Source organism: Ictidomys tridecemlineatus, chromosome 15, assembly GCF_052094955.1.
Source record: "Ictidomys tridecemlineatus isolate mIctTri1 chromosome 15, mIctTri1.hap1, whole genome shotgun sequence".
NCBI lineage: Eukaryota > Metazoa > Chordata > Mammalia > Rodentia > Sciuridae > Ictidomys > Ictidomys tridecemlineatus.
The window spans coordinates 3,101,743-3,127,063 of NC_135491.1; the positions used below are offsets into that span (position 1 = coordinate 3,101,743).

The 25,321-nt window shown below is 52.6% G+C and overlaps 1 protein-coding gene across 1 annotated transcript; it reads left to right on the top strand.

Annotated features, from left to right (window-relative positions):
* Nucleotides 1-3,399: 3,399 nt before the first annotated feature.
* Nucleotides 3,400-23,874, top strand: Nlrp12 (NLR family pyrin domain containing 12). Its single transcript, XM_078031492.1, has 10 exons — nucleotides 3,400-3,942; nucleotides 6,429-6,509; nucleotides 8,085-9,768; nucleotides 14,020-14,190; nucleotides 16,099-16,269; nucleotides 17,877-18,047; nucleotides 19,328-19,498; nucleotides 21,346-21,516; nucleotides 21,869-22,039; nucleotides 23,208-23,874. Exons 1-10 carry the CDS (start codon nucleotides 3,588-3,590, stop codon nucleotides 23,293-23,295), a joined length of 3,234 nt encoding a protein of 1,077 aa, XP_077887618.1. The 5' UTR covers nucleotides 3,400-3,587; the 3' UTR covers nucleotides 23,296-23,874.
* Nucleotides 23,875-25,321: the final 1,447 nt, after the last annotated feature.

The window sequence follows — 25,321 nt, forward strand, 5'->3', positions numbered from 1 at the left end:
CAAAAATGACACCTGCCATTGGCTGTAGCTCAATTATATGGATCTGTTCTACCCCCACACGGAATGGGCCTTAGCCTGCTCAGGCGGCTCTAACAAGTTACCACAACCCAGGTGCTGAAGCAGGGCCCATGTTTCCCACTGTGGAGGCTGGGAAGCCCAAGACCAAGGTGCCAGGAGAATCAGTTCTGGGGAACACCCTCTCTGGCTCTGCAGGTGGCTAACCTCTTATTGCCTCCTCACAAGCGCAGAGCAGGTGCACCACCATCTCTCCTTAGAACAGCACTAGCCCCACTCGGGGGCTCCACCCTCAGCTCCTCATTACCTGCCCAATCCCAGCTCCAGGTGCCATCACATGGGGTACCAGAGGTTGCACCTATGAAATGCAGGGGACCTAAAACCTGCAGTCCATGACAATCCTGTAAAGGTGGCTGTGGCGTTCCTCATGACTACAACCTCAGGGTCACTTCAGGGAACAAAGCTGCACAAAATAATCACACAAGAGACAGAGATACCCGTGACGTCCTGTGACGGCTCCTCTGACCTTAGGGGTCTGCAGAAAAGAGAGAAAGCGCACTCTGACCCCTTTTATTGAGGAGAAGCCATTCAAATGAGGCCAGGGGTCAGGTTTCAGGGGGCTGAGTCTAGCCTTGTGATGTCCGCTGTCAGCAGGTTGACTGACATCTAGGAAGGCCACACCAAGGGCAGAGCAAGAGAAGGGGACACACAAAGGGAATTTTTATGGAAAACAGGGCAAGTGGTAATATGACAAAGGAATGAGTGAATGCAGCTCAATCATGGGGTAACTCACCTACATCTGAAGACTCGTCCTCAAACTTCCAGGACGGGAGCAATGTCCAGGTCAATACGAGACGTAGTGACCGTCAAAGCCTCGCTCTCTTCTCCAGGAAGGAGAACGTTAATCATTCAGAGTGGCTCCCCACAGCTGTGTTTTGAGATGAGAAACTGAAGCTCAGGCAGGAGGTGAGAAGAGGTAAATCCTTAGAGTCAACCAGCGATGGTGGGCACCAGGAGCTGGAGAGAGGAGGGTGGAGGTGGCTGCCTCATGACTATGGGATTTTCTTTGGGGGTAAAGATGCACTTCTAGAAATGGGGAGTGGGGATGGTCACACAGGTCTCCCGGGGGTAAATGAGGGAACCAGAATTTGCACCTGGGTCTGAGTCTGATCCTACACGTCCCCTTCTGGGTGGTGTCAGAAATTAAACTCAGCCCCTCGTTGGACTTCTCCATATGAGGGGAAATCCATTCACATCAAACATTCCTGAGAGCGGGGCCGGTGGCGCCCGCCTGTAATCCCAGCGGCTTGGGAGGCTGAGGCAGGAGAATCGCGAGTTCAAAGCCAGCCTCAGCAACTGGGAGGCGCTAAGCAACTCAGTGAGTCCCTGTCCCTAAATGAAATCCAAAACAGGGCTAGGGATGTGGTCAGTGGAAACCCCTGAGTTCAATCCCTGGTACCAAAATAAATAAATAATTAAAAATTTAAATAATTTTTAAAAAATTCCTGCGAAGAGTCCATCTACTGAAGACTCGGTTCAACAGGGAGATGGAGGAGAAATTTACAGCACAGAAATGGCAGCGTCTGCAGAATACGCGTCGCTCTTTAAAACGTCTGGAGATACCCCACACTCCACTCCTGGGGGCATACATCCTCATTCTCTCTTCTCATTCCCCTTTCTCCCAGTTCTATCAGCATCTCACTTTCAGCTGTCAGTCTTTTTTGGCTGACCAATCAGAGACTCAGAAATAGGTCCGTAACGGAGTCTGGCCAATGAGCGCTCTGGAGGGTGGCGCCCTTTCTGGTCCGTGAGTTCCCAGCGGTTCAGCCTAGGGATGCGAACTTCGGCCTTTGACATGGGCAGCTGGGGGTGCTTTAAACGGAAAGGAAAGACAGTCCAGCCAAGAGCGCTGGACCTGCATATCCAGGCCAGCTGTGCCGGTAGTGATGACAATCTCGGGACCTTCCTGCCTCTCAATTTTTTTCATTTTTATTGAGACATTACTCACACGCCACCAATTCGCCCTTCTAAAGTGTTCAGTTCAGTGGCTTCTTTTGCATATTTGTGAAGAAGAACATCTTAATCTCCTAAAAAAGATCCCATGCTGACCTGTCCCTCCTGTTGTCCCTCCCCCACCCCTTCCAGGTCGGGGCACCCGTCGGCTTTACCTCTCCCTGGCCTGTCTCCTCTGCTGTTTGCTCTCGGTGGACTCATCCATTACCTGACCTTTCGTGTCTGGTTTCTTTCACGTTGAAACGTTTTTAAGTTTCCTCCCGTTGCAGCATGAGCCAGGACTAGATTCTTGATTTATGACTGAATAAGATTTCTTTGTGTAACCAGACTTTGTTTTCTTCAATCGCCCAGCATGGACGGTTGAGGGGCTTTCACTAATCAGCTGGGATGAGTAACGCTGCTGCGAACACCCTTGGCAGGTTTTTGTGCGGATCGACTCTGACTCTTCGGGGTATACACCCAGGAGTGGAACTGCTGGGTCCTGTGATAGCTCTGTTTAGTTTTCTGATGGTGGGTGCCAGGAGCTGGAGGGGGGAGGTTGGGGTGACTGTCTCACGGGACCGGGATTTCCTCTTGGGGTAGAGATGCAGTCCTAGAAATGGGGAGTGGTGATGGTGGCACAATCTTCTCAACCTATTTCAAGTCCATGAATTGGATGGGCATAGGGGCCACACCTGTAATCCCAGCACTGTGGGAGGCTGAGGCAGGAGGACCTCAAGTTCGATGCAAAAATGGGCAATTCAGTGAGACTCTGTCTCAAAAGAAAAAAAAATGGTGTGTGGGGTGGAAATGGGGCGGCTGGGGATGTGGCTCACTGGTAAAGGACCCCTGTGTTTAATCCCTAGTAGCCCAACCCTCCCCCCAAAGAATCCCTCTGTGGGAAACGCCACTGTGGGTTTAAGAGGAAACAGTAGCCCACCTGAGATGTTTTCTTGGTTGGTTTGTTTGGTTGGTCCAGGGGGTTAGACCCAGGGGTGCTTAACCACTGAGCCACATCCTCAGCCCTATTTTATACTTTATTAGAGGCAGGGCCTCACTAAATCGCTGAGGCTGGCTTTGAACTCGCCATTCACCTGCCTCAGCCTCCCCAGCTGCTGGGATTACAGGCGTACATCACGGCCACTGGCCCTTTTCGTTTTTTATTTTGGGATGAGGTCTCACCAAGTTGCCCTGGCTGGCCTCAAACTGGCAATCCTCCTGCCTCGGCCTCCAGAATGGGAGGGATTACGGGGATGCGCGTAAGTTCTTGTGGCGCCTCCCCAGAAGAGGCCCAGCCACACTGAGATGACGCAATCCACCAGAACGCGTGAGGGGAGGAGGGTAGGAGGGGGGACGAAGAAGAGGGGCCGGTGTGTGGAGGGAGCCGGGAAGACAGAGCAGAAGTGAAGGTCCAGGGCTGGTGGGTTGCCTCACCGCCTCAGCTTCCCCTTTCTCGAGCCCCTCCCCGCTGTGAGCCGGGCAGGCAGGGGACCCGCAGGTGAGGAAGCCTGTCTCCGCAGCTGTCTCCTCTCTGAGATTGCAGTAGCCTGTCCTCGGGCCTGCGGACCGTCGCGGCGGGCATGCTGGAACCGCCCGCTCTCCTGTGTGCCCCAGCAGCCAGGTCTCTGGCCGGTCCAGAGGGCCCCATGCTGCCGGCCACAGCGGGGGATGGCCTCTGCCGCCTGTCCACCTACCTGGAAGAACTGGAGGCTGTGGAACTGAAGAAGTTCAAGCTGTACCTGGGGACTGCCGCGGAGCTGGGGGAGGACAAGATCCCCTGGGGACGTCTGGAGCCCGCTGGGCCCCTGGAAATGGCCCAGCTGCTCGTGACCCACCTGGGGACCAGGGAGGCCTGGCTGCTGACTCTCCGCATCTTTGATCAAATCCACAGGAAGGACCTGTGGGAGAGAGGACAGAGAGAGGACCTGGTGAGGGGTAAGGAGGTGGTGGGACTGTCACGGCGTCCCTCTTCTCCCACAGACACCTGAGCCTGGGGACATGGGGCCCCACTCTGTCCCTTGGTTTTGTTCTTGTTGTCTTCTGCCCTGGGCACACTCTACCTCCGGTGCCCGGAAAGTTCTTATTTATCCACCAGAACCTTGAGCCACAGGTCAAGTGTCTCTTAGCTGAAAGGCTTGGGATGGGAAGTGTTTTGGAGCTGGGATTATTTTGGATTTGGGAACATTGGCAAATACACAGTGATGTATGTTGGGATGGGACTGAAATCTGAGCATGAAATCCACTGTGCTTCATGTGCACCTCGGATGCAGAGCCTGGAGGGACGTCATACAGAATTTTTATTTGTCTCCATGGTCACCCATGTTCAGGTGTGGAATTTTCTATCCGTGGCATCAAGCCAGCCCTAAAATCTTTGTATTTGTTGGTTTCTGAGTTTCAGATTTTCAGATGAGGGATGCTCAACCTAGGTTCTAGCTTCTCTACAAATTTGTACTCCCTGCTCCTTCCGCTCCCTACCACTGACCGCCTGACTGCTCTAACAGTCCTTTCCGCTGCTTCCTTGACAATTCTCAGTTTCTTGTATTCTGCTTCCATCTTGTGAAATCGTCACAAGGGTGCCAACCCGTGTGGATTCCTTTCTGTGCCCTGTGCATGGTATCCCAGGGCGTGTTTAAAATGCTGGGTGAACCCGGGCATGGTGGTCTACAACTGTGCTCCCAGAGACTCCGGAGCGTGAGGGAGAAGAACGTCACAGATTCAAGGACAGCCTGGGCAACTCCGTGAAACCCTAAGCAACTCAGTGAGACCCTGTCTCAAATAAAAAGCAGAATGGGCTAGACATGGAGCGCAGAGGTAGAGCACCCTGGGCTCCATCCCAGTGCAGAAAAGACCCAGCACATGGAAAAGGCTCAGCATGGCAGGCAGCAAGGGCTCTCAGGCTCCAGCTCTTGCTGGATGGGGCAGAGCTCTGTCTCCTCTCCCTCTGCTCAAGAACAGGGAGCAGCAGGCACAGTGGGAGTCTGAGGCGGGAGGAGCAAAGTTTGAGGACAATTTAAAGAATACTGGTCTCAAAATAAAAAATAAAAATAAAAAGGATTGGGGGTAGCTCAGTGGTACTCAGTGCCCTGACTTTAATCTCCACCCAAGTACCAAAAGAAAAAAAGAAAGAAAGGAAAGAAAGGAAGGAAGAGAAAAGAAAAGAAGAAAAGATAAAGAACATCTTTTGTCATATATCTGACCCTTGCCACTCAGGTCTCATGTTCAATATCTCACCCCCTCTTCTGAGCACCTCCTATTTACCCCATTTATGGAGAAATCTGTCACCCTACCTCGTATGAGATGGCTTCTCACGTGACACACAGCCCTGGATAGATGGGACCGACAACAGTTGATTAGTCACAGGCAGTGGTTCCTCCTTATCCACAGGGGACTCCATGCAAGCCCCAAATAGGTGTCTAAAACCGCAGCTAGGACCAAACCCTATTTTCCCCCTGAGCACACATACCCATAATAAAGCTTAATTTATGAATCAAGCACAGTAAGAGATGCACAACAACTAATAACAAAATAGAATGATTATAACAAGATTCTGCAATAAAATTCACAAAGCACATCCAAATTGCCAGAATTGCTACTCTCATGTTTGGGGGCCATTATCAAGTAAAATAAGGATTACTTGGACACAAGGACTGCAGTACTGCAACAGTGGATCCGAGATGTTTGCTAAAGGACTAATGGGTAGAGAGCACACAGAGCGTGGATACGCTGGGCGGGCAAAGGGATGATTCACATCCTGGGTGGAACAGCGAGGATGGCCTCAGATTCCTTCATGCTAGTCAGATGGGGGCAACTGAAAACTTACGAGTTGCTTATGTCTGGAAAACTCCAGTTCATGTTTTCAGGCCACTGTTGACCGTGGGCAACTGAAACCGCAGAAAGTGAAATGGAGAAGGGGGACTCCTGCAGACTCAGAGCCCGGGGGGATAGGAACCCCACCCACCAGGAGAAGTCACGAGGAGTCACACAGTTACCTGGGGACCGAGTGGACCAGCAGGGGCAGGCTTTCTAGTTAGAGGGCAGGTGCAGTCGCTTGTTTGAATGACTTCCTGGCCTGGCAGGGAGGGAAAGCTGCTGGGCTGGGGACCAGGCAAGGTGCAGCTGGTCCAGAGGATAGGAGAACTGGCCCCCTGGGAGCCTTGCCACCCCCAGGGCCATCGGGAAGAGGCCTGGGGGCGGGCTCTTCATTAACTTCTGTCACTCACCATCTGAGGTCACGGTGGCTGTGTATTTTCTGTGCACCCAGATCCACAGCGCATTGGAATATAAGTCCGGGTGCGATGCAGTCTGCGAGGCGAGTCCCACACGCTCCAGGGAGGAGGCACCAGGGGAGCGAAGCAGCTTGCAGATGTAACAGCAGCGAATGTCGCTTTGTGCTTCCTGATCCCCCCAAATTTCTCTTCCAGTTGCTCCACCGCGTGGTTCCTGCCCACTGGGGAGCCTGTCAGCGGGCCTTGTGGACGTCTGTCCCAACCCTCCAAGAAAAGGTGAGCCACGCTCCGGGTACCCACTAGCTACACCATCGGCGGGCGCCAGCGGCACCGCAGCCCCCACGTCTTCCTGTGCTGCACTTCAGTCAGACCCTGTAAGACACACTTGTCATCTCACGGCTGAACAGTGGCTACCAAGGGATCTCACACCAGGGAATCACGAGCCAGGACAAAGGGGAGGGCCAGGTCTTTCATCCTCAAGAGGCTCAAGAGTCTGCCACTTAGCAGCTGTGGTGGCACAGGACTGTAATTCCAGGGACCCTGGAGGCTGAGACAGGAGGATTGCAAGCTCAAGCCCAGCCTGGCCAACTCTGAGACCACATCTCAAAATACAACAAAACAGTAATCGTAGTAGTAAAAACGACAATGATAAAAGAACCTGTCACTTTATCCAGAAATGCAGTCACTCCAGTGAGCTCTCTGGCTCTTAGCAGTCAAGCTGGGCGGCTCACTGGTCAGCACTGGGGTCCATGTGCCTCCTCCGCTAGTCCCGGGTGTACAAAGCAAGACTTCTCATGACGGGTCTGACAAAGCCACAGTTCACCCTCTGGGGCTTGTGAAGGGGCAACACTGACCGTTCACCAGGACAGTGGTCAACACCCACTGTGTGAGCAGTTTCCTGTTGGTGGGAAGGAAATGGGGCTGATGATGCTGGGATGTGGCTTGTGAGAGAGCACGTGCCCCAAAGCACAACCGCGGGGCACAGGAGCCCTCACCTGTAACCCCAGTGGCTCGACGGGTGAGACTCCAAAGTCCTGTTGCCAGTGGGCTCCTGAAATACAAGCTAGAACACAGAAAGCTCTGCTTCAACAAACTGTGTCACCCAGTGATCCCCTTGAGGACACTTCATCGCCCCAAAGATTGGGGATCCCGGAAGGGAGAGAGTGATGGCCTCAAGATAAGAGGGCGACTGAGTTCCTGTGGGAGAGGCCTCCCACACACACACCAGAAGGCAGCATTCTGTAGATGTTACATCAAGGGCATGGGAAGGTCACAGAGCACATGGACAGTGAAGATCTTTAATATTTTCCCTAGCCCTCCGCCCCCAGAGACTTTCAGCAGAGGATTCCTGGAAGAGATAGCTCTCCTGCACTACAGACATGCATCTGCGGGTTGCCAAAGGGGTGCAGATAAAGGGGCTCTGCTCCTCCAACCAGCCCCGGGTTTTGTTGGGATGCAGCCTCTGACTGAGCTGGTGGGCAGCCTCCAGCCAGCTCCCAGGAAATGCTGCTGCTCTGGGGACTGCCCTTGGAGTCGAAGGCATGGAGTGTGTACTTACCCACCACGTCTGGTAATGCCTCACCTTCTCGTGACAAGGTGACAAGGACTTTATAAAGAAGGGCCAAGGCCCTCAGACTCCAAAACGGCTCCAGGGCCGGGGATACACCTCAGTTGGAAGGACGGTTGCCTCGCCTGCACAAAGCCCTGGGTTCAATCCCCAGCACCCCCCCACACACACACACACACATACACACACAAAGCAGAAAATGGTTCCAAGGACACTGCAGGACCAGCAGGCGCTAGACCAGGAGTTTATTCGTTGCTGATGAGTCTCCCATTCCTCCCCTCTAGATCCCCGGGAAACCTACAGGGACTATGTCCGCAGGAAATTCCGGCTGATGGAGGACCGCAATGCGCGCCTGGGAGAGTGCGTCAACCTCAGCCGCAGGTACACCCGGCTGCTCCTCGGGAAGGATCACTCAAATCCCATTCGGGCCCAGCAGAAGCTTTTGGACACAGGCCGGGGACACCAGTCCAGCCCCATCCAGATAGAGACCCTCTTCGAGCCGGACGAGGAGCGCCCAGAACCACCGCGCACCGTGGTCTTGCAGGGGGCAGCAGGGATGGGCAAGTCCATGCTGGCGCACAAGCTGATGCTGGACTGGGCCGACGGGAGGCTCTTCCAAGACAGGTTTGATTATCTTTTCTACATCCACTGCCGGGAGATGAACCGGAGCGCTGCCGAGCGGAGCGTGAAGGAACTCATCTCCAGCTGCTGGCCGGAGGCCGGGGTGCCCCTGCGGGCGCTCGTCTGTGCCCCCGAGCGCCTCCTGCTCATCATCGACGGCTTCGATGAGCTCAAGACTTCTTTCCATGATCCTCAGGGATCCTGGTGCGTCTGCTGGGAGGAAAGACGTCCAACCGAGCTGCTCCTGGGCAGCCTGATTCGGAAGAAGCTGCTGCCCGAGCTGTCCCTGCTCATCACCACGCGGCCCTCCGCCTTGGAGAAGCTCCACGGCTTGCTGGAATACCCCAGGCACGTGGAGATCCTGGGTTTCTCGGAGGCGGAAAGGAAGGAGTACTTCCACAAGTATTTCCGCAGTGCAGAGCAGGCCACCCAAGTCTTGAGCTTTGTGAGGGACAACGAGCCCCTCTTCACCATGTGCTTTGTTCCCATGGTGTGCTGGGTCGTTTGCACCTGCCTCAAGCAGCAGCTGGAGGGTGGGGGGCTCTTGAGACAGCCTTTCAGGACCACCACTGCCGTGTACACGCTCTACCTTCTCAGCCTAATGCAACCCAAACCAGGGACTCCGACCCTCAAATGCCCACTGAACCACAGGGGGCTGTGCTCTCTGGCAGCAGATGGCCTCTGGAATCAGAAAATCCTGTTTGAGGAGCAGGACCTCCAGAAACACGGTCTGGACGGGGTAGATGTCTCTGCCTTCCTCAACGTGACCATCTTTCAGAAGGACATAGACTGTGAGAAGTTCTACAGCTTCATCCACCTGAGTTTCCAGGAATTCTTTGCTGCCATGCACTATATTCTGGAGGGCGGGGAGCGTGGGCCAGGCCCAGAGCAGACCATGACTCGGCTGTTGACCGAATACGGGTTCTCAGAAAGGAGTTTCTTGGCGCTCACCGTCCGCTTCCTGTTTGGGCTACTGAATGGGGAGATGAGAAGCTACTTGGAGAAGCATCTTTGCTGGAAGACCTTGCCTCATGTCAAGATGGAGCTGCTGGAGTGGATCCAAAGCAAAGCTCGGAGCGAGGGCTCCACCCTGCAGCAGGGCTCCCTGGAGTTCTTCAGCTGTCTGTATGAGATCCAGGAGGAGGAGTTTATCCAACAGGCCCTGAGCCCCTTCCAGGTGGTGGTGGTCGGCGACATTGCCACCAAGATGGAGCACATGGTCTGCTCCTTCTGTGCCAGGAGCTGCAGGAGTGTCCTGGTGCTGCACTTGTATGGGGCTGCCTACAGTGCCGACCAAGAGGGCACCTCCACGTGGCCTTCTGAAACCCAGGCGCAGTCAGGGCCCACGTAAGTACCCCTCAGGCTGACCCTCCAAGTCCATGCCCTCATCTCTTGGTTCTCTGTTAGGGGAAATTTGCAGCCTTATTGCCATCACTGCCATCTGGACCCATGAGGCAATACCTGGGCAGCAGAGTGACTTTGCTGCCATCTAGTGGCTAGAAGGCAGAGGTGCAGCAGGACGTCCCACAATCTGCAGGGCAGTCCCAGGGTGATCTGGCCCTCAAAAGCCCACAGTGCCAGAGCTGGACAGCAAGCACTGGGGCTAAACTGTCATGGAGAACATCCAATCAAGATATCCTGTCAGGCACAGGGCGCTCACTTGTAATCCCAGGGACTCAGGAGACTGAGGAAGGAGGATCACAAGTTCCAAGAGCAGCCTGGACGGTTTAGTGAGAGCCTGTCTCCAAATAACACAGGAAGGGCTGGGAGTGTAGCTGAGTGGTAGAGCACTTGCCTACCACGTGCAAGGCCTTGGGTTCAATATCCAACATCGCAAAAATAGAAAAGACAGAAAGAAGTAGGCAAACAGGCAACAAGCTTGTCAAAGACTAAGAGTTTCAGAGAGGTCACTGCTGTGAGGAAAATCCAACAGGATGATGGGACGGCAGTGATGAAGGGTGGGGGACACCGGAGCTGGCCATCAAGGTGGGAGGTGCTGAGAAAGTGGTGAGTAACCTTACTCACCACTCAAAGAACAGACTTGGTTCTGTGTGATTCCAGCTACCCAAGAGGCTGAGGCAGGAGGTTGGCAAGTTGGAGGCCAGCCTCAGCAACTTAGTGAGACCCTCTCTCAAAATAAAAAGGGCTGGGATAGGGGCTGGGGATGTGGCTCAGGCAGTAGCGTGCTCGCCTGGCATGCGTGCGGCCCGGGTTCGATCCTCAGCACCACATACCAACAAAGATGTTGTGTCTGCCGAGAACTGAAAAATATATATTAAAAAAAAAAAAGGGGGGCTGGGATATGGCTCAGTGGTTAAGTGCCCCTGAGTTCCATTCACATCTGGGGAGTTGTGGGGAGAGACTGTTTGGGTCTGAATGGTTCATTGGTAAATGGTCTTGGGAAAATGAACATGAGTGGAGACAGGCTGGGCGTGACTGAGTGCGGGGCACTTGCCTGGCATGCATGAGGCCCTGGGCTCCATCCCTAGCACCTCAAAAGAGAGGGAGAGAGGAGAGGAGAGCGCAAGGGAAAGCAGCAACAAAGGAGCATCCAGCTCTTCGTCTGCCCCCATAGGCAGGGAGCCAGCCCCTGTCAGTCACTGGTGAGAACCAGGGTCCCCTGTCAGTCACTGGTGAGAACCAGGGTCCCCTGTCAATCTCTGGATGAGAACCAGGGTCTCCTGTCAGTCACTGGATGAGAACCAGGGTCCCCTGTCAGTCACTGGATGAGAACCAGGGTCTCCTGTCAGTCTCTGGATGAGAACCAGGGTCTCCTGTCAGTCTCTGGATGAGAACCAGGGTCTCCTGTCAGTCTCTGGATGAGAACCAGGGTCTCCTGTCAGTCTCTGGATGAGAACCAGGGTCCCCTGTCAGTCACTGGATGAGAACAGTGTGGGTACAGTCTCCGCCCTCCCAGGCAGCCCTGAGGACTGGGTGAAGCCCTGAACTTCCTCAGTGGGGGTGAGCTGGAGACAGCTTTAGACAAGTTGAGGAGGGAGAGTCTGCAGGAGGCAGGAGGAGCCACCCCTGGCTGCAGGTGAGGGTTGTTGTACCCACAGCCTCTGGACTTGGGGCTCATTCCAGCAACCAGACTCTGCCTCCCTCCTGGCTCTGCAGTTGGAACTGGACCCCTCATTTGTAAGAAAGGACATAAATGTGCACCATGGTTTTTCTTCTTTCTTTCTTTTCTCTCCAGGGATGCAAGCCGGGACTTTACATTACACTGCAGGTGGAATGTCCATAACCAAAATGCTTGGGACCAGAAATGTTTCAAATTTCACATTTTTAAGACTTTATTATACTTTCAAATAGGGCTGGTGATATAGCTCAGTTGGTAGAGTGCTTGCCTCACATGCACAGGCCCTGGGTTCAATCCCTAGCACCACACACACACACACACACACACACACACACACACACACACACACACACATCCAAATACATAATGAGGTAGCTCCAAGGTGGGGTCCAAGTCTAAGCACAAACTTCCCGTGTGCATCACCTGGACCTTATAGACGTAGCCAGAAGGTCCCCCACGTTGTCCTGGTTGCTCAGTGCTGGTGATGGAGCCCAGGGCCTCACGTGGGTCAGGGCGGCCTTCCTCACCCCTGACTGCGCCCAGCCCTGCACTGTTCTTTCCCACCATCAGAAGCCTCTCAGTGAAGCTCAGGGTCACTCTCAGGAAGCCCCTGGAATCTTTTTCTGTATTTTTTATTGGAGCGTTGTAGTTGACATAAGGGTGGAATTCCTTGTCACACATTTGTACACGCACACAACCTAACAATAGCAATTTGGCCAATGTCCCTCCCCAGCACTCCCCTCTCCTCTCACCCCTGCTGCATTTCCTCCACTCACCACCCTTAGAGTCTCATGAGATCCCCACCTCACTTTCTATCCCTTTCCCTCCCCAGCTTCCACATGACAGAAAACACGTGACCCTTGACCTTCTGAGTTTGACTTATCTTGCTACCATAATGTTCCCTAGTTCCATCCATTTTCCTGCAAAGGCCACAATGTCTTTCTTCTTTATCGCTGTATAAGACTCCATTGTGCATCCACGCCACAGTTTCTTCCTCCATTCTCCCTCTATGGACACCAGGCTGGTTCCCTGGTTGGCTGCTGGGAGCTGTGCATTATAAACATGGGTGTGCACGCATGGCTGTAGCAGGAAGATTTCAGTTCTTCAGGATAAATACCCAGGAGTGGCACAGCTGGGTCAGGGGTGGTTCCAGGCCTCTTCTTTTGAGGAGCTGCATACTGATTTCCATGGTGGGATGCTAATTTACAGTCCACAGCAGTGAGGAAGTGTTCCTTGTGCCCCACACATCTCCCCACCCCTGCAGTTTGCGCTCTACTGCCTGCCATTCTGCTGGGGCTACACTAGTACAAAGGCGCTTGCCTGAGACTGCTCCCAGGACGTCAGCTGTGGAGTGGCCAGTTAGGGCATCATGCTGGCACTGCAGAGTTTTGCATTGTAGAGCTTTCTGGATTCCAGATTGGGGATGCCCAACCTGAATAGGGGACATAGGGGTGGTGGTTAATAGCCTGGCCTTGCTGGATGCAGTGGAGCACTCCTGTAGTCAATCCCAGAGACTCAGGAGGTAAATCAGGCAAGTTCAAGGCCAGCCTCTGCAACTTAGGGACATCCTATCTCAAAACAAAACAAAAAAGACTGGGTGAGGTGGCATGTGCTTATAATCCCAGCAGTTTGGGAAGCTAAGGCAGGAAGATCATGAGTTCAAAGCCAGGCTCAGCAATCTGAAGACACTAAGCAACTCAGTGAGACCCTGTCTCTAAATAAAATAAAAATAGGGCTGGGGATGGGGCTCAGTGGTAGAATAGCCCAGAGTTCAATTCTCCTGGTAACAAAAAAAAAGAGAGAGAGAGAGAGAGAGAGAGAGAGAGAGAGAGAGAGAGAGAGAGAGAGAGAGAGAAAAGAAAGAAAGAGAAAACAAAAATATACAAAGGACTCTGGCTCCAGAGATAAAATGTTTCTGGGTTCTGCCTCCAGTATCTCCTCCCCCGACCACTCACCCAAATCGCCTGGGCTTTGGAATCAAGCCACACCTGGGTTGGAACCCCAGCTCTGCTGTTCACTAGCTGTGTGACCTTGGGCAAGACTTTTCTCCTTATTGGATCCATTTTCGTGCTTGGAAAATGGGAAGTTTAATTCCTACCCATTAGCGTGACTTGTGTTTTACAGAGTGTGTCTGCAGATGACATCTCTTTTCCATTCCTGATCCCAGGTCTGGAGTCTGTCTGGCTGATGACATGCTGTGGGAGCCAGGGCAGGTAACCCAGTTCATTCAGAAGCTAAATTAAACTAAAGTTGTCTGGGTGCAGGTGACACACACCTAGAATCCCAGCAGGGGATCTCAAGTCCAAGCTCAGTCTCAAACAGCAGCCAGACACTGTCTCAAAAACTAAAAGGGGCTGGGACTGTGGCTAAGTGTGTAGCATGCCCCTGGATTCAGTCCTCAGTTCCAAAAAAAAATAAGTAAGACAAAGTATTTAAAAAATTATAAAGTGACATACCAACTGCAAACATGGTGGTCAAGTGACCAGAAAGGCTAGACCTTGGCTGTCTCCTTCCTGCAGACCTGAGAGGAACAGGCTGCCAGATGCCTACAGCGAGCACCTTGCAGCTGCTCTGCGCACCAGCCCTGACCTAACAGAGCTGGCTTTGTACCGGAACGCCCTGGGCAACCGCGGGGTGCAGCTGCTCTGCCAAGGACTCAGACACCCCCTCTGTCGGCTGCAGAACCTCAGGTGAGTGCCAGCTGGCCCGTGACCTTCTGGCCTGCCGACCACCACCTCTTTCCAGGGTCATGGTAGGATGGTGTATCAGTGTTCACTTGCTGCTGTCACAACGTCCCATGGTCTGGACACCCTCAACGACAGATCTGGGGGCTACAAGTCCAAGGTCAAGGTGGCATCAGGGTCGGTTCTTCCTGAGCACTGTCTCCTTGGCTTTCAGAGGGCCGTCTGCCCAATGTCATCCCTCTGCACATGGCACAGGTTTGTGTCCTAATCACCTTTTTGCAGTGCTGAGAATTGAACCCTGGGCTTTGCACATGCTAGGCAAGCCCTCTACCACTGAGCGACACCCCAGCCCTTTCTAGTTCTTATTTTGAGACAGGCTCTGACTGACTTGCCCAGCCTGGCCTTGAGCTCGCTGTCCCCCTGCTTCAGCCTCCAGAGTCACTGGGGTGACACTGCATCCTTAAAATGGAACAGCGGGGCGTGGTGGCACAGACCGGTAATCCCAGGGACTTGGGAGGCTGCAGCAGGGGGTTGCAAAGTGGAGGTCAGCCTGGCAACATACTGAAATCCTACTTTAATAAAAACATAAAAAGGGCTGGGCTGTAGCTCAGTGGTGGAGTGCCGTCCTAGCATTTGGAGTAGCCCTGGGCTCGACCCCCACGGATGAGAGGAAGGAAAAAAGAAGAGTCTTAAATTCCTTTTTTAAGGGCAGTCTCTGTGAACACATTTCATTGATGATAAAGCACTAAACATTTTATATTATTTTTGTTGCTTTAAAGTTTTTTCGTCTTTTAAAATTAGAGAGCTAAAGCCAGGCGTGGTGGCAAAAAAAAAAAAAAAATGCCTATAATTCCAGCAGCTTCGGAAACTGAGGAAAGAGAAGCACAAGTTCAAAGCCAGCCTCGACAACTTAGCAAGACCCTAAGCAACCTAATGAGACCCTATCTCAAAATAAAAAGTAAAAAGGGCTGGGGATGTAGCTCAGTGGTTAAAAACCCCTGTGCTCAATACCTGGTGAGAGAGGAGAGAGAGAGAGAGAGAGAAAGAGAGAGAGAGAGAGAGAGAGAGAGAGAGAGAGAGAGAGAGAGAGGATAACAGATGAAATGATGTATAATAACACGATGCTTTAAACTAGAGGTATCACACATCGGGCAGAGCTCCACAATAGAGCACTTAACTAGCATGTCCAAGGCCCTGGCCTTGATCCTTGGGGCTGTCCAAAAAATAAAAATTAAAGTAAAATATATATAATTGTAGAATGACAAACTCTAGCTAATCAACATATCACCTGTAAAGTGATCATATTTGTGGTGAGAACATTTAAAATTGACTCTTAGCATTTTTCAGGAATATTTTTTGTTGCTTTATTAAGTATCGAGTTCACATACCAGAAAATTCAGTCCGTGTGTAGATTTCAGCATCTTCAGTACATTCACCGTGATGCAAACATCACCACTATGTCCATAGCATTTTCCTGACTCTAAATGAAACCCTATACCCATTAACGACCTCTCTACCCCCACACCCCACAGTCCCTAACTGCCAGAATCTCCTTTCATTTTTTGGCACTGGGAATTGAGCCCCTGGGTGCTTAACCACTGAACCACATCCCCAGCCCTTTTTATTTTTTTTATTTTGAGACAGAATCTCACTCGCTTGCTTAGGGCCTCATGAAATTGCTGAGGCTGCCCTTGAACTTGCAATCATCCTGCCTCAGCTTCCTAAGTCACTGGGAGTACAGGTGTGCACCACCACACCTCGCTTTTTTTTTTTTTCTTTTAGTTTTGCTTTGTTGGCATTGCTGGATCTCAAGCCCAGGGTTTCATGCATGCTAAGCAGGGGCTCTACCTGTGCAGAATTCCCAAAACTGCTGCAAAGGAGATGACCCGGCTCTTCTCCTTCCTTCTACCGCAGGCTGAAGAGGTGCTGCTTCTCCAGCTCCGCCTGCCAGGACCTGGCCACAGCCCTCACTGCCAATCAGAATTTAATAAGGATGGATCTAAGTGGCAACGACCTGGGACTTCGGGGCATGTCCCTGCTCTGCCAGGGACTCCGGCATCCCCAGTGCAGGCTGCAGATGATTCGGTGAGTCCTCCTCCCTGGAATACAGGCTCTGTTTCATCCTGTTTTAAAGAAAATATTAATACGCATTAAATGAGTCCTAAATGGGGTCCAGTGTGGTATTTACAGACATATATGGGACGTGCACTGATCACATTTCCCTCCCCCTTCCACCCCCTGGGAAGAAGCTCTCAAACGGCGAGTCCTCCAGGCAACCTCGCTGTCGCCTTAGCTGGAAAGAACCCCAAATGCTGAAGATCCCCAACTCTGTTCCTCAACACCAGGGCTTGACCACAAGCCCATGGCCTCACACCTCTGCCCAACACCTAGGCACGTTCAAGTCACTCTCTGGCCTCTGACTCCACCCTCTTCTGCATGGCCAGGAAGCCCTGAGCGACTGCCCACCCAGAACCCACACCCTCCTACTGGCCTGAGCAGTGGGAACCCCAGAGCTGCCCGAACAAACAGGCTCGGGTAGTGGGGCCCCTATTTCCCACAATGCCACCCGCACCCCACTCCTCCCGAATTCTGCTTGGCCCTTGAGAACCAGCCCAACTCCCCCGGGACTCCTCCCAAGAGGCACACCCTATCTGCCAAAGCCCAGTTCCTGGCGCTGCCTTTGAGATGCTTTTAATAGCAGTGGCTCAGCTTATGGAGCTCCCAGGAGGGGCGAGGCCCGGGACTGTTCCCTCCATTCTCAGATCATCCAACCCTAGCAACCTGAGGAAGCAGGCACAAGGCAGCACGGGAAACACAAAACTCCAAGTCCCAGGGCAGGAGGGTGGTGTCCCGGGTGCACACGCAGAGGCTGAGCTAGGACTCTGAAGTCCGCTCTGTGCCCATGGCTTCCACACCCAGGGATTCCACCAGCTTCCACTGAAAATGTTCAAGAGGACAGTTGCTTCTGTGCAGAACGTGTACAGTTTTTGTTTCTGTACCGGGATGGAAGTCGAGCTCATCGGTTCCCCATCCCCAAGCCACTTCCCCAGCAGCAACCCCTCACATTTTTCCCCCTTTGGTACCAGGGATTGGACCCCGGGGCACTTAACCACTGAGCCACATTCCCAGCCCCTTTTTATTTTTCATTTTGAGACAGGGTCTCACTAAGTTTCTTGGTGCCTCACCAAGTGGCTGAGGCTGGCCTTGAACTTGCCTCTCCTGCCTCAGCCTGTAAAGTCCCTGGGATTACAGGTGTGCACCCCTGCGCCTGATCATACAGACTTTGTCATTTTTGCCTAAATGACACAGTGTAACAACTGTTTTTTGGAGCATTTACATTGTATCAGGTATTATAAGTCATCTAGGTTATTAAGTCATCATTTAAAATGCACAAGAGGGGCTGAGGATGAGGCTCAGTGATGGAGCATTTATCTGGCTGGCATGAGGCCCTGAGTTCGATCCCCAGCTCTACAAAAGAAAAATAAAGAAAAATTAAAGATAAAATACATAAGAGGACATGTGCAGGTTATATGAATACCATGTAATTTTATATAAGGGACTGGACCGCCTGCACATGGTATCCTGAAGGGGTCCTAGACAAGTCCCCAATGGATGCTGAGTGACCAGGGGATAGATCTCTGCAGGCCAGGCATACCCAACCTGAAGGCAGAGAAGCATCTTTCCCCTCCCAGGTTGAGGAAGTGTCTGCTGGAGGCTGGGGCTTGTCAGGAGATGGCATCTGTGCTGAGCACCAACCCACATCTGGAGGAGCTGGACCTGACCGGAAACGCCCTGGAGGACTCCGGCCTGTGGTTGCTGTGTCAAGGACTGAGGCACCCAGGCTGCAGGCTGCGGACCTTGTGGTGAGTGCTTGGAGGGCAAACCCCGTCCGGCCGAGTGATGTGGAGGATTGCATCCACCATGTGCCCAGCATTCCCCTGTCACACAGCTCAAGGTGGAGGCCACTACACGTCCATGGGAGAATGACTGCATGGATACAATGTGGTCTACACAATCTGACAATGTTAAGTGAAAAAGGGAAAGAATCAACTTTGTCTTGCAAAAAAAAAAAAATTAAAGTGCTACTTTTTTTGGGGGGGAGGGTGGTGTACTGGGGTTTGAACCCAGAGGTGCTTAACCACTGAGCCACATCTCCGCACTTTTTGTTGTTTGAGACGGTCCTCACTAAGTTGCTTGGGGCCTTGCTAAGTTGCTGAGGCTGGTCTTGAACTTGCAATCCTCCTGCCTCAGCCTCCCAAATTTCTGGGATTACAAGTGTGCATCACTGCAGCTAGCTAAAGAGCCCCCCTTTTTTTTTTTAAGTTGTAGATGGACACAATATCTTCATTTTATTTATTTTTTTTTATGTGATGTTAAGAATCAAACCCAGTGTCTCACTAAAGCCACAACCCCAACCCCCAAAGTACCACTTTTAAGATCCTAAATTAAGGGGAGGGGCACAGTATGGGCAACATAGTTATAACCTGTCTCCTGAAAAGAAAGGAGAAAAGAGAGAAAAAAAGAAAAAAGAGGACTAGGGATGTGGCTCAGGGATATGGTACTTGCCTAGCCTGTACAAGGCCCTGAGTTCAATCCTCAGGACTGCAAAAGAAAACAAGCAAACAAACAAAAGTGTTGTATCCATGCAATGTGATATCATTCAGCCTTAAAAATGAATGACTTCTGGGCTGGGGATATAGCCCAGTTGGTAGAGTGCTTGTTTCACATGCATAAGGCTCTGGGTTCAATCCCCAGGACCACAAAAAAAAAAAAAAAAAAAAGAGTGACTTCTACCACCACATACATCCTGAAGCTTGATATTAAGTGAAATTTACCAGACATAAAAGGACAAAAATTGTGGGATTCCACATGTGTGAAATACTCAGAACCATCAAATACATGCGAGGATCAATGGAGCACACCTGTAATTCCAGCTACTCAGGAGGCTGAGGCAGGAGGAGGATGCAAGTTTGAGGTCAGCCTCAGCCACTTCGTGAGACCCTGTCTGAAAATAACTAGTGGCTCAGTGGTCAAGCATCCCATGGTTCAACCTCCAACCACCACACAACAAAGAGCGGTACCTTTAACTTGGGGTGGGAGTTCAATTCAACTCCCTCCACATTTGCTGCTGGGTCTTCTGTAGGTTGAAAATCTGCCATCTCACCGCTGCTTCCTGTGAAGACCTGGCCTCCACCCTCAGTGTGAACCAAGGCCTGACCGAGCTGGACCTGAGTCTGAACGACCTGGGGGACTCTGGAGTGCTGCTGCTGTGTGAAGGCCTCAGGCACCCCACGTGCCATCTCCAGACCCTGCGGTGAGTGCCGCTGTGCAAACCCTCCCACACTTCTCTGTGCTCTCGGAGGCCAAGCAGCCTCCCCTCCCACCTGAATTCTCCCGACTTCAGCTCCCTCCAAAGGTGCTCCGCCAGGACGTGGCCTTTGCATGGTCTGTCCTGGCTTCCCGGCATGACCATCAGCTGCGCTGTCCTCTGTGCCATCCTCAGCTGTCCTGCTGAGAAGTCTGGCTCATCTTTTATGATTCAGGACAAATTGTCACTTCCCCGTGGAGGCCCTCTGCATTCCGAGTCTCGTGATTCTTTATAACCTGACTCTTTCTCTCAGGTCACTTAACAAAGTTTGTGATTTGGGTGTGTCCTGTGTGGCTTGGCAAAGTGCAAGAGCCGTGTCCACTCTAGCTCTTAGTGGCTAGTGAGAGACCTGGCCTGGGTCGTCACGAGCAGCAAGGGAAGTGATGCTTTGGGATTACTTGGTGTTATGGGTTGAACTGAATCCCTCTCTTCCGAATTCCCTGGTTGAAGTCTGAACCCTCAGAAAAATAGCTTTTTATATTGACATTCCTCCCCAGCGCTGGGAATGGAACCTGAGGCCTCACCTGCTCCAGGAAAAGTCCTCTGACACTGGGCTCTATAGCTCCAGCCCCAGAATGTGCCCTTATTAGGGTCTGGAGCTGCCCTAACAAAACACCCAGACTGGGCGGCTTTGGGGACCAATCCACCCTTTCAGGCTCAGGCAGCAGGAGTCTGAGGTCAGGGTTTGGCAGATTGGTTTCTCCTGAGGCCTTTCCTGGTGGTCTCCAGATGACCATCTCACTGTGCCACCACGTGTTTATCCCTGTACCTGTGTCCTGAGGTCCTGTAAGGAACACAGGCCATGTTGCATCCGGGCCATCCCAGTGACCTTTTTAAAACTCTGTCGCCTCTTTCAAGACCCCTTCAAAGCCGGGCACAACTGGGAGTGTGCACACCTGTCATCCCAGCAACTGGGGAGGCAAAGGCGGGAGGATCTCAAGTTCAAGCCCAGCCTGGACAATTTAGCAAGACCCTGTTTCAGTATTTAAAAAACATATTTTTTTTTTCGGGGGGTGGGTGGGGTGTGTGTGTGTCAGTGGTACAGTTCCCCTGGGTTCCACTCCTGGTCCTGGAAAAATATCTGGGAAAACTTTATTCAAGTCCATGGTGGTTGGCACAGGCCTGTGATCCCAGCCACGAAGCAGGCTAAGGGGAAGGTTTGCTGGTTGAAGGCCAGCCTCACCAACTCAATGAGGCCGTTTCAAAGTGAAGAATAAAAAGAGCCAGGCTCTGAGGCCCAGACCCGGGGACCCCGAGTTCAAAGCCAGGCCTCAGCAACCCTGAGGCGCTAAGCAACTCAGTGAGACTCTACCTCCAAATAAAATGCGAAATAGGACTGGAAATAGTGAGACTCTATCTCCAGAGGTTGAGCGCCCAGAGTTCAATCCCCTGTATTCCCCCCCCCCCACACACACACACACAAAAAGGGATGGTAGTGGTTGTGGCTCAGTAGTTCAGTATCCATGGGTTCAATCCATGGAACCAAGTAAATAAATATAATAAATTGAAAAAGGGGTGATGGTGGCTAGGGATGTGGCTAAGTGGCTGAGTGACCCTGGGTTCAACGCTGGCACCAAAAACCAACAACAAAAAGTCTCCCTGCCCTGCATGGTCAGCGCAGGTTCACGCAGACGCGCTTTGGCGGCACCAAGGGCTCCATTTCTATTGACTGGCCCAGCCTTCACAGTTGCTCCCCGCTACGGCTTCCTTTGGCCTCTTTTCCACCTTGATGGTCACACAGTCTGCGCCAGCACAGGGCTGGGCGCAGAGACCCCTGTCCCGCGTCCCTCCAGGTTGGGCATCTGCCGGCTGGGCTCGGCCGCCTGCGCGGGTCTCTCCGAGGTGCTGCGCCTCAGCGCCCGCCTCCGCGACCTGGATCTGAGCTTCAACGACCTGGGAGACCGGGGCTTGCGGCTGCTGGCCGAGGGGCTGCGGCACCCGAGCTGCCGGCTCCAGAAGCTGTGGTGAGTGTCCGCGGCGCGAGGGCGGCCTCGGGGGCCGGAGCGTCCTCCCTGCCCGGTCCTGACCGCGGCCAGGGTCCCCACGGTTCGTACGCCTGAGGGCACCGGCAGGTAGCCTCGTCATTCCATCAAGCCTGGACGATGCTGTGTGTGTGTGTGTGTGTGTGTGTGTGTGTGTGTGTGTGTGTGTGTCCCTGTCCCTCGGGCAGATCCAGGCTTTTTAGTACCTTCTTGCCCATGAAATCAGGCTCCTTAGGTGGCTCAGAGGTAGCTTTCGTGGCCTTCCGCCCCCCAAAAACTAGGACTTCCCCAAAGGACGTGCTGGACGTGGCCTGAACCGCTCTGCCCCCCACAGGCTGGACAGCTGCGGCCTCACTGCCCAAGCCTGTGAGGATCTGTGCCCCACGCTCGGGAGCGCCCAGCACCTGACGGAGCTCTACCTGACCAACAACGCCCTGGGCGACGCGGGCGTGCGGATGCTCTGCCACGGGCTCAGACACCCGCGCTGCCGGCTCCGAGTCCTCTGGTGAGCGCTGGCCCCTGGCTCTCTGGAGGGCAGACAGGGTCTACCCAAGCTCCCAGCTCAGAGAGGAGGCGCTCCTGCGCCCCCTGCTGGCGCAGTCCTCGCCCAACTCCCTGAGCAGAGCAGCCACCAAGGCTCAGCGGGACCCCTGCTCTGCCTGGGTTCAAGTGCCCTGGCTGCAGCTAGGTGACACATTTTCCAAGTTATTCAACCACTTGGCACCTTCCACACCTGCCTCAGTAGAAGGAGGGAAGGAGCTGCTTCTTCCTGGGGTTATCAGAATTAAACTATTGAGGCCCATAAGATGGGGAGGAGGCCCAGGGGTGGTGCACTCCTGTAACCCCAGGTCTCAGCAGGCCCAGGGGGATGGGAGGTTCCAAGCCAAGCCAGGTGTGGAGCTAAAGCCTGCAGTCAAGTAGGCTGGATGGGGGTTGGGAGAGTGAGGCAGGAGGACCCAAGTTCAGACCAGTCTCAGCCACTTAGCAAGGCCCTAAACAAGTAAGGAACTTGGGAGACCATCTGTAAGTAAAAAATAAAGGGGCAGGGGATGCGACTCAGTGTTAAGAGCCCCTGGGTCCAATCCTGTACCAGAGAGGATGGCCAAAGTCAGCCTCAGCAACTTAGACCTTGCCTCTGGATAACTAAATAAAGGGCAGGTGATGTGGCTAAATGGCAGAGGGCTGCTGGGTTCATCCCCCATGACTGCAGAAAAGGAGAGAAATCAAAGCAGAGAAAGGACTGCGGGGTGTAGCTCAGTGCCTAGAGCGCTTGCCTAGCCCCCAGACACCGAGGATGGACAGTTGGAGGGCAGCCTGGGCAACTGAGACCCCATGGGAAAACAGGGCTGAGGTATGGCTGAGTAGGGCAGCAGCCCAGGTCAGACCCCTCCCCACCCCACTGGGAGCAGCAAAGAGCAGAGACTAGCCTGTTTTCTAGTAGAGTCAGGGACACTAGAAGGTAATGGAATTACTTCACCAGATTTAGGTGCACAATATTGGGCTGGGGAAGCAGCTGTGTGGTAGTGGGCTTGCCTGCTTCGTCCAAGGTCCTGGATCACCCCAACATCCAAAAGAACAGCTCCCCCAAAAAATTTGGCACAATAGCTCAGATCTTCCAGCCCCTCCTTGTTGTAGTAGTGGGGGACAACAGCATCTCCCACTCTTGTCCTCAGGTTGTTTGGGATGGACCTGAGTAAGACCAGCCACATGCGGTTAGCAGCACTTCGCAGATCAAAGCCATCCTTGGACCTGGGCTGCTGAAGGTTCTGTCCTGCACTCAGGAAGATGTGGACACTTCCCAGGCCACAAGGACCAGAGTCTTCAAACTGCACGCAAAAAGCTCTTTCAGCTTAGGATCTTGTGAGCAGCCTTTGATGGAACTTTCATGTCTTTAAACACAGGGACTTGGCACACTGAGGACACAAGAGTTCCAAACCCGCCTCAACTACCCACTAAAAAACCCTGTGTCAGTAAAGGCTAAGGACGGGAGGTGTGGATCAGTGGTTAGATTCTTCTGGGTTCAGTCCTCAATAGCAACCCATAATAGGGGGTATAAAATCCCAAATGGTTAGAAGGCTACTTTGCCCTCCAGAGAATGCTTGCCCAGGTCAGCAGATATGGTGACCATGGGGGTGGATGTGAAAATTCATGCCCAGAACTTAATGGAGTAACCCAGTTCAAGCTTCCAGTGATGCTGAAGAATCAACAGACCAGCACCAAGAGTTTATTAAAAACAATGTTCTGGGGCTGGGGATGTGGCTCAAGCGGTAGCGCGCTCTCCTGGCATGCGTGCGGCCCGGGTTCGATCCTCAGCACCACATGCAAACAAAGATGTTGTGTCCACCAAAAACTAAAAAATAAATATTAAAAAATTCTCTCTCTCTCTCTCTCTCTCTCTCTCTCTCTCTCTCTCTCTCTCAAAACAAAACAAAAAACTCTGAATTCCCTCTGTAGCTGAACGGTTAGGATTGGACATTTCCCCAATTGGAACATTAAAGTCAAAACCATCAGTTGCTGGGCACGGTGACACATGCCTGTAACCCCAGGCAACTCAGTGAGACCCTGTCTCTAAATAAAACACACACACAAAGGGCTGGGAATGTGGCTCAGTGGTTAAGTAGCCCTAGGCTCAATCCCCAGTATGGGGAGTGGAGGGTGGGGGGGGGGAGGGAGGGTGGGCCACTAGAAATTAGGCACATTGAAAATAGGATAGAGTTAAGGGTCACAGCTGGGCATCCAGAAATAATGCCTCTAGGGGAAACCAGATTCCCATTTCATCCCTGCCTGTCCTGTTTAGTTGAGGAGCAGAGTGGGGTCCCAGAGACAAGGGTTCTCTACCCCCACTACTGACCCCCTCATTCAATGTGCTAGACTTATTTTCATGTGAAGAATTAGCTTAGGCCAGGATGGGCAGGTGCTCAACCCTGTAAGAGACTCAGGAGACCAAGGGAGGACATCAGCAATTCCAGGCCAGCCTGGACCATTTAGCCAGACCACCTCTAAAAGGCTAGAGATGTTTCTCAATCCCAGGAATCAAAGACAAAAGAATTAGCTTACTATGGGGGCACACACGGAGTGTGTGTGTGTGTGTGTGTGTGTGTGTGTGTGTGTTGCTGAGGATTGAACCCAGAGCCTTGTGCGCAAGAGACAAGCACTCTACCAGCTGAGCTACATCCCAGCCCCATGAAGTCTTATTCTTGAGGGCTGGATGGTAGTGCAGAAGTCACATACACCTAGAAGAGTGGCTGTGGAAGGTCAAAAGGCACACTGGCTCCAGTACGCCCCCTCAAACAGCAACACTCAAAACAGAAGCACTTTCCAATCCTGACCAAGGCAAGTGCCTCCCTTTGGGCCTCACTGTCCGAGCCTTTAACTCAAGAAAAATGGCTCTTGCAAAAAATAAGGCTGTCTTGCATGCTAGGGGTGGACTCATGCCTAGAAAGGACTGCAATCTTAATTGTCCCCACTTAAAATACAAAGTAGCAAAAACAAGTCCAATCTTAAATGCAAAGTAGCAATAGGTTAAATTTAGTGTAACTTTAAATACAAAGTAGCAATATCAGCTCAGCTTGCCCCAGGCCTGGAGTCACAGCAGCCCTGGGGGCTGAGGCAGGATCACAATTCATCACCAGCCTGAGAAACTTGGTGAGAAAGGCTCAGGAAAGGAATAATAAAAGGGTGGGGTTGAGCAGTTGTTATGCTCGAATTCGGGACCCCCAAAGACCACCAGAGACCCAAGATCGATGTAAGCAGCAAAGAGGTGTTTATTGCGAGCTAGCTCGGTCCT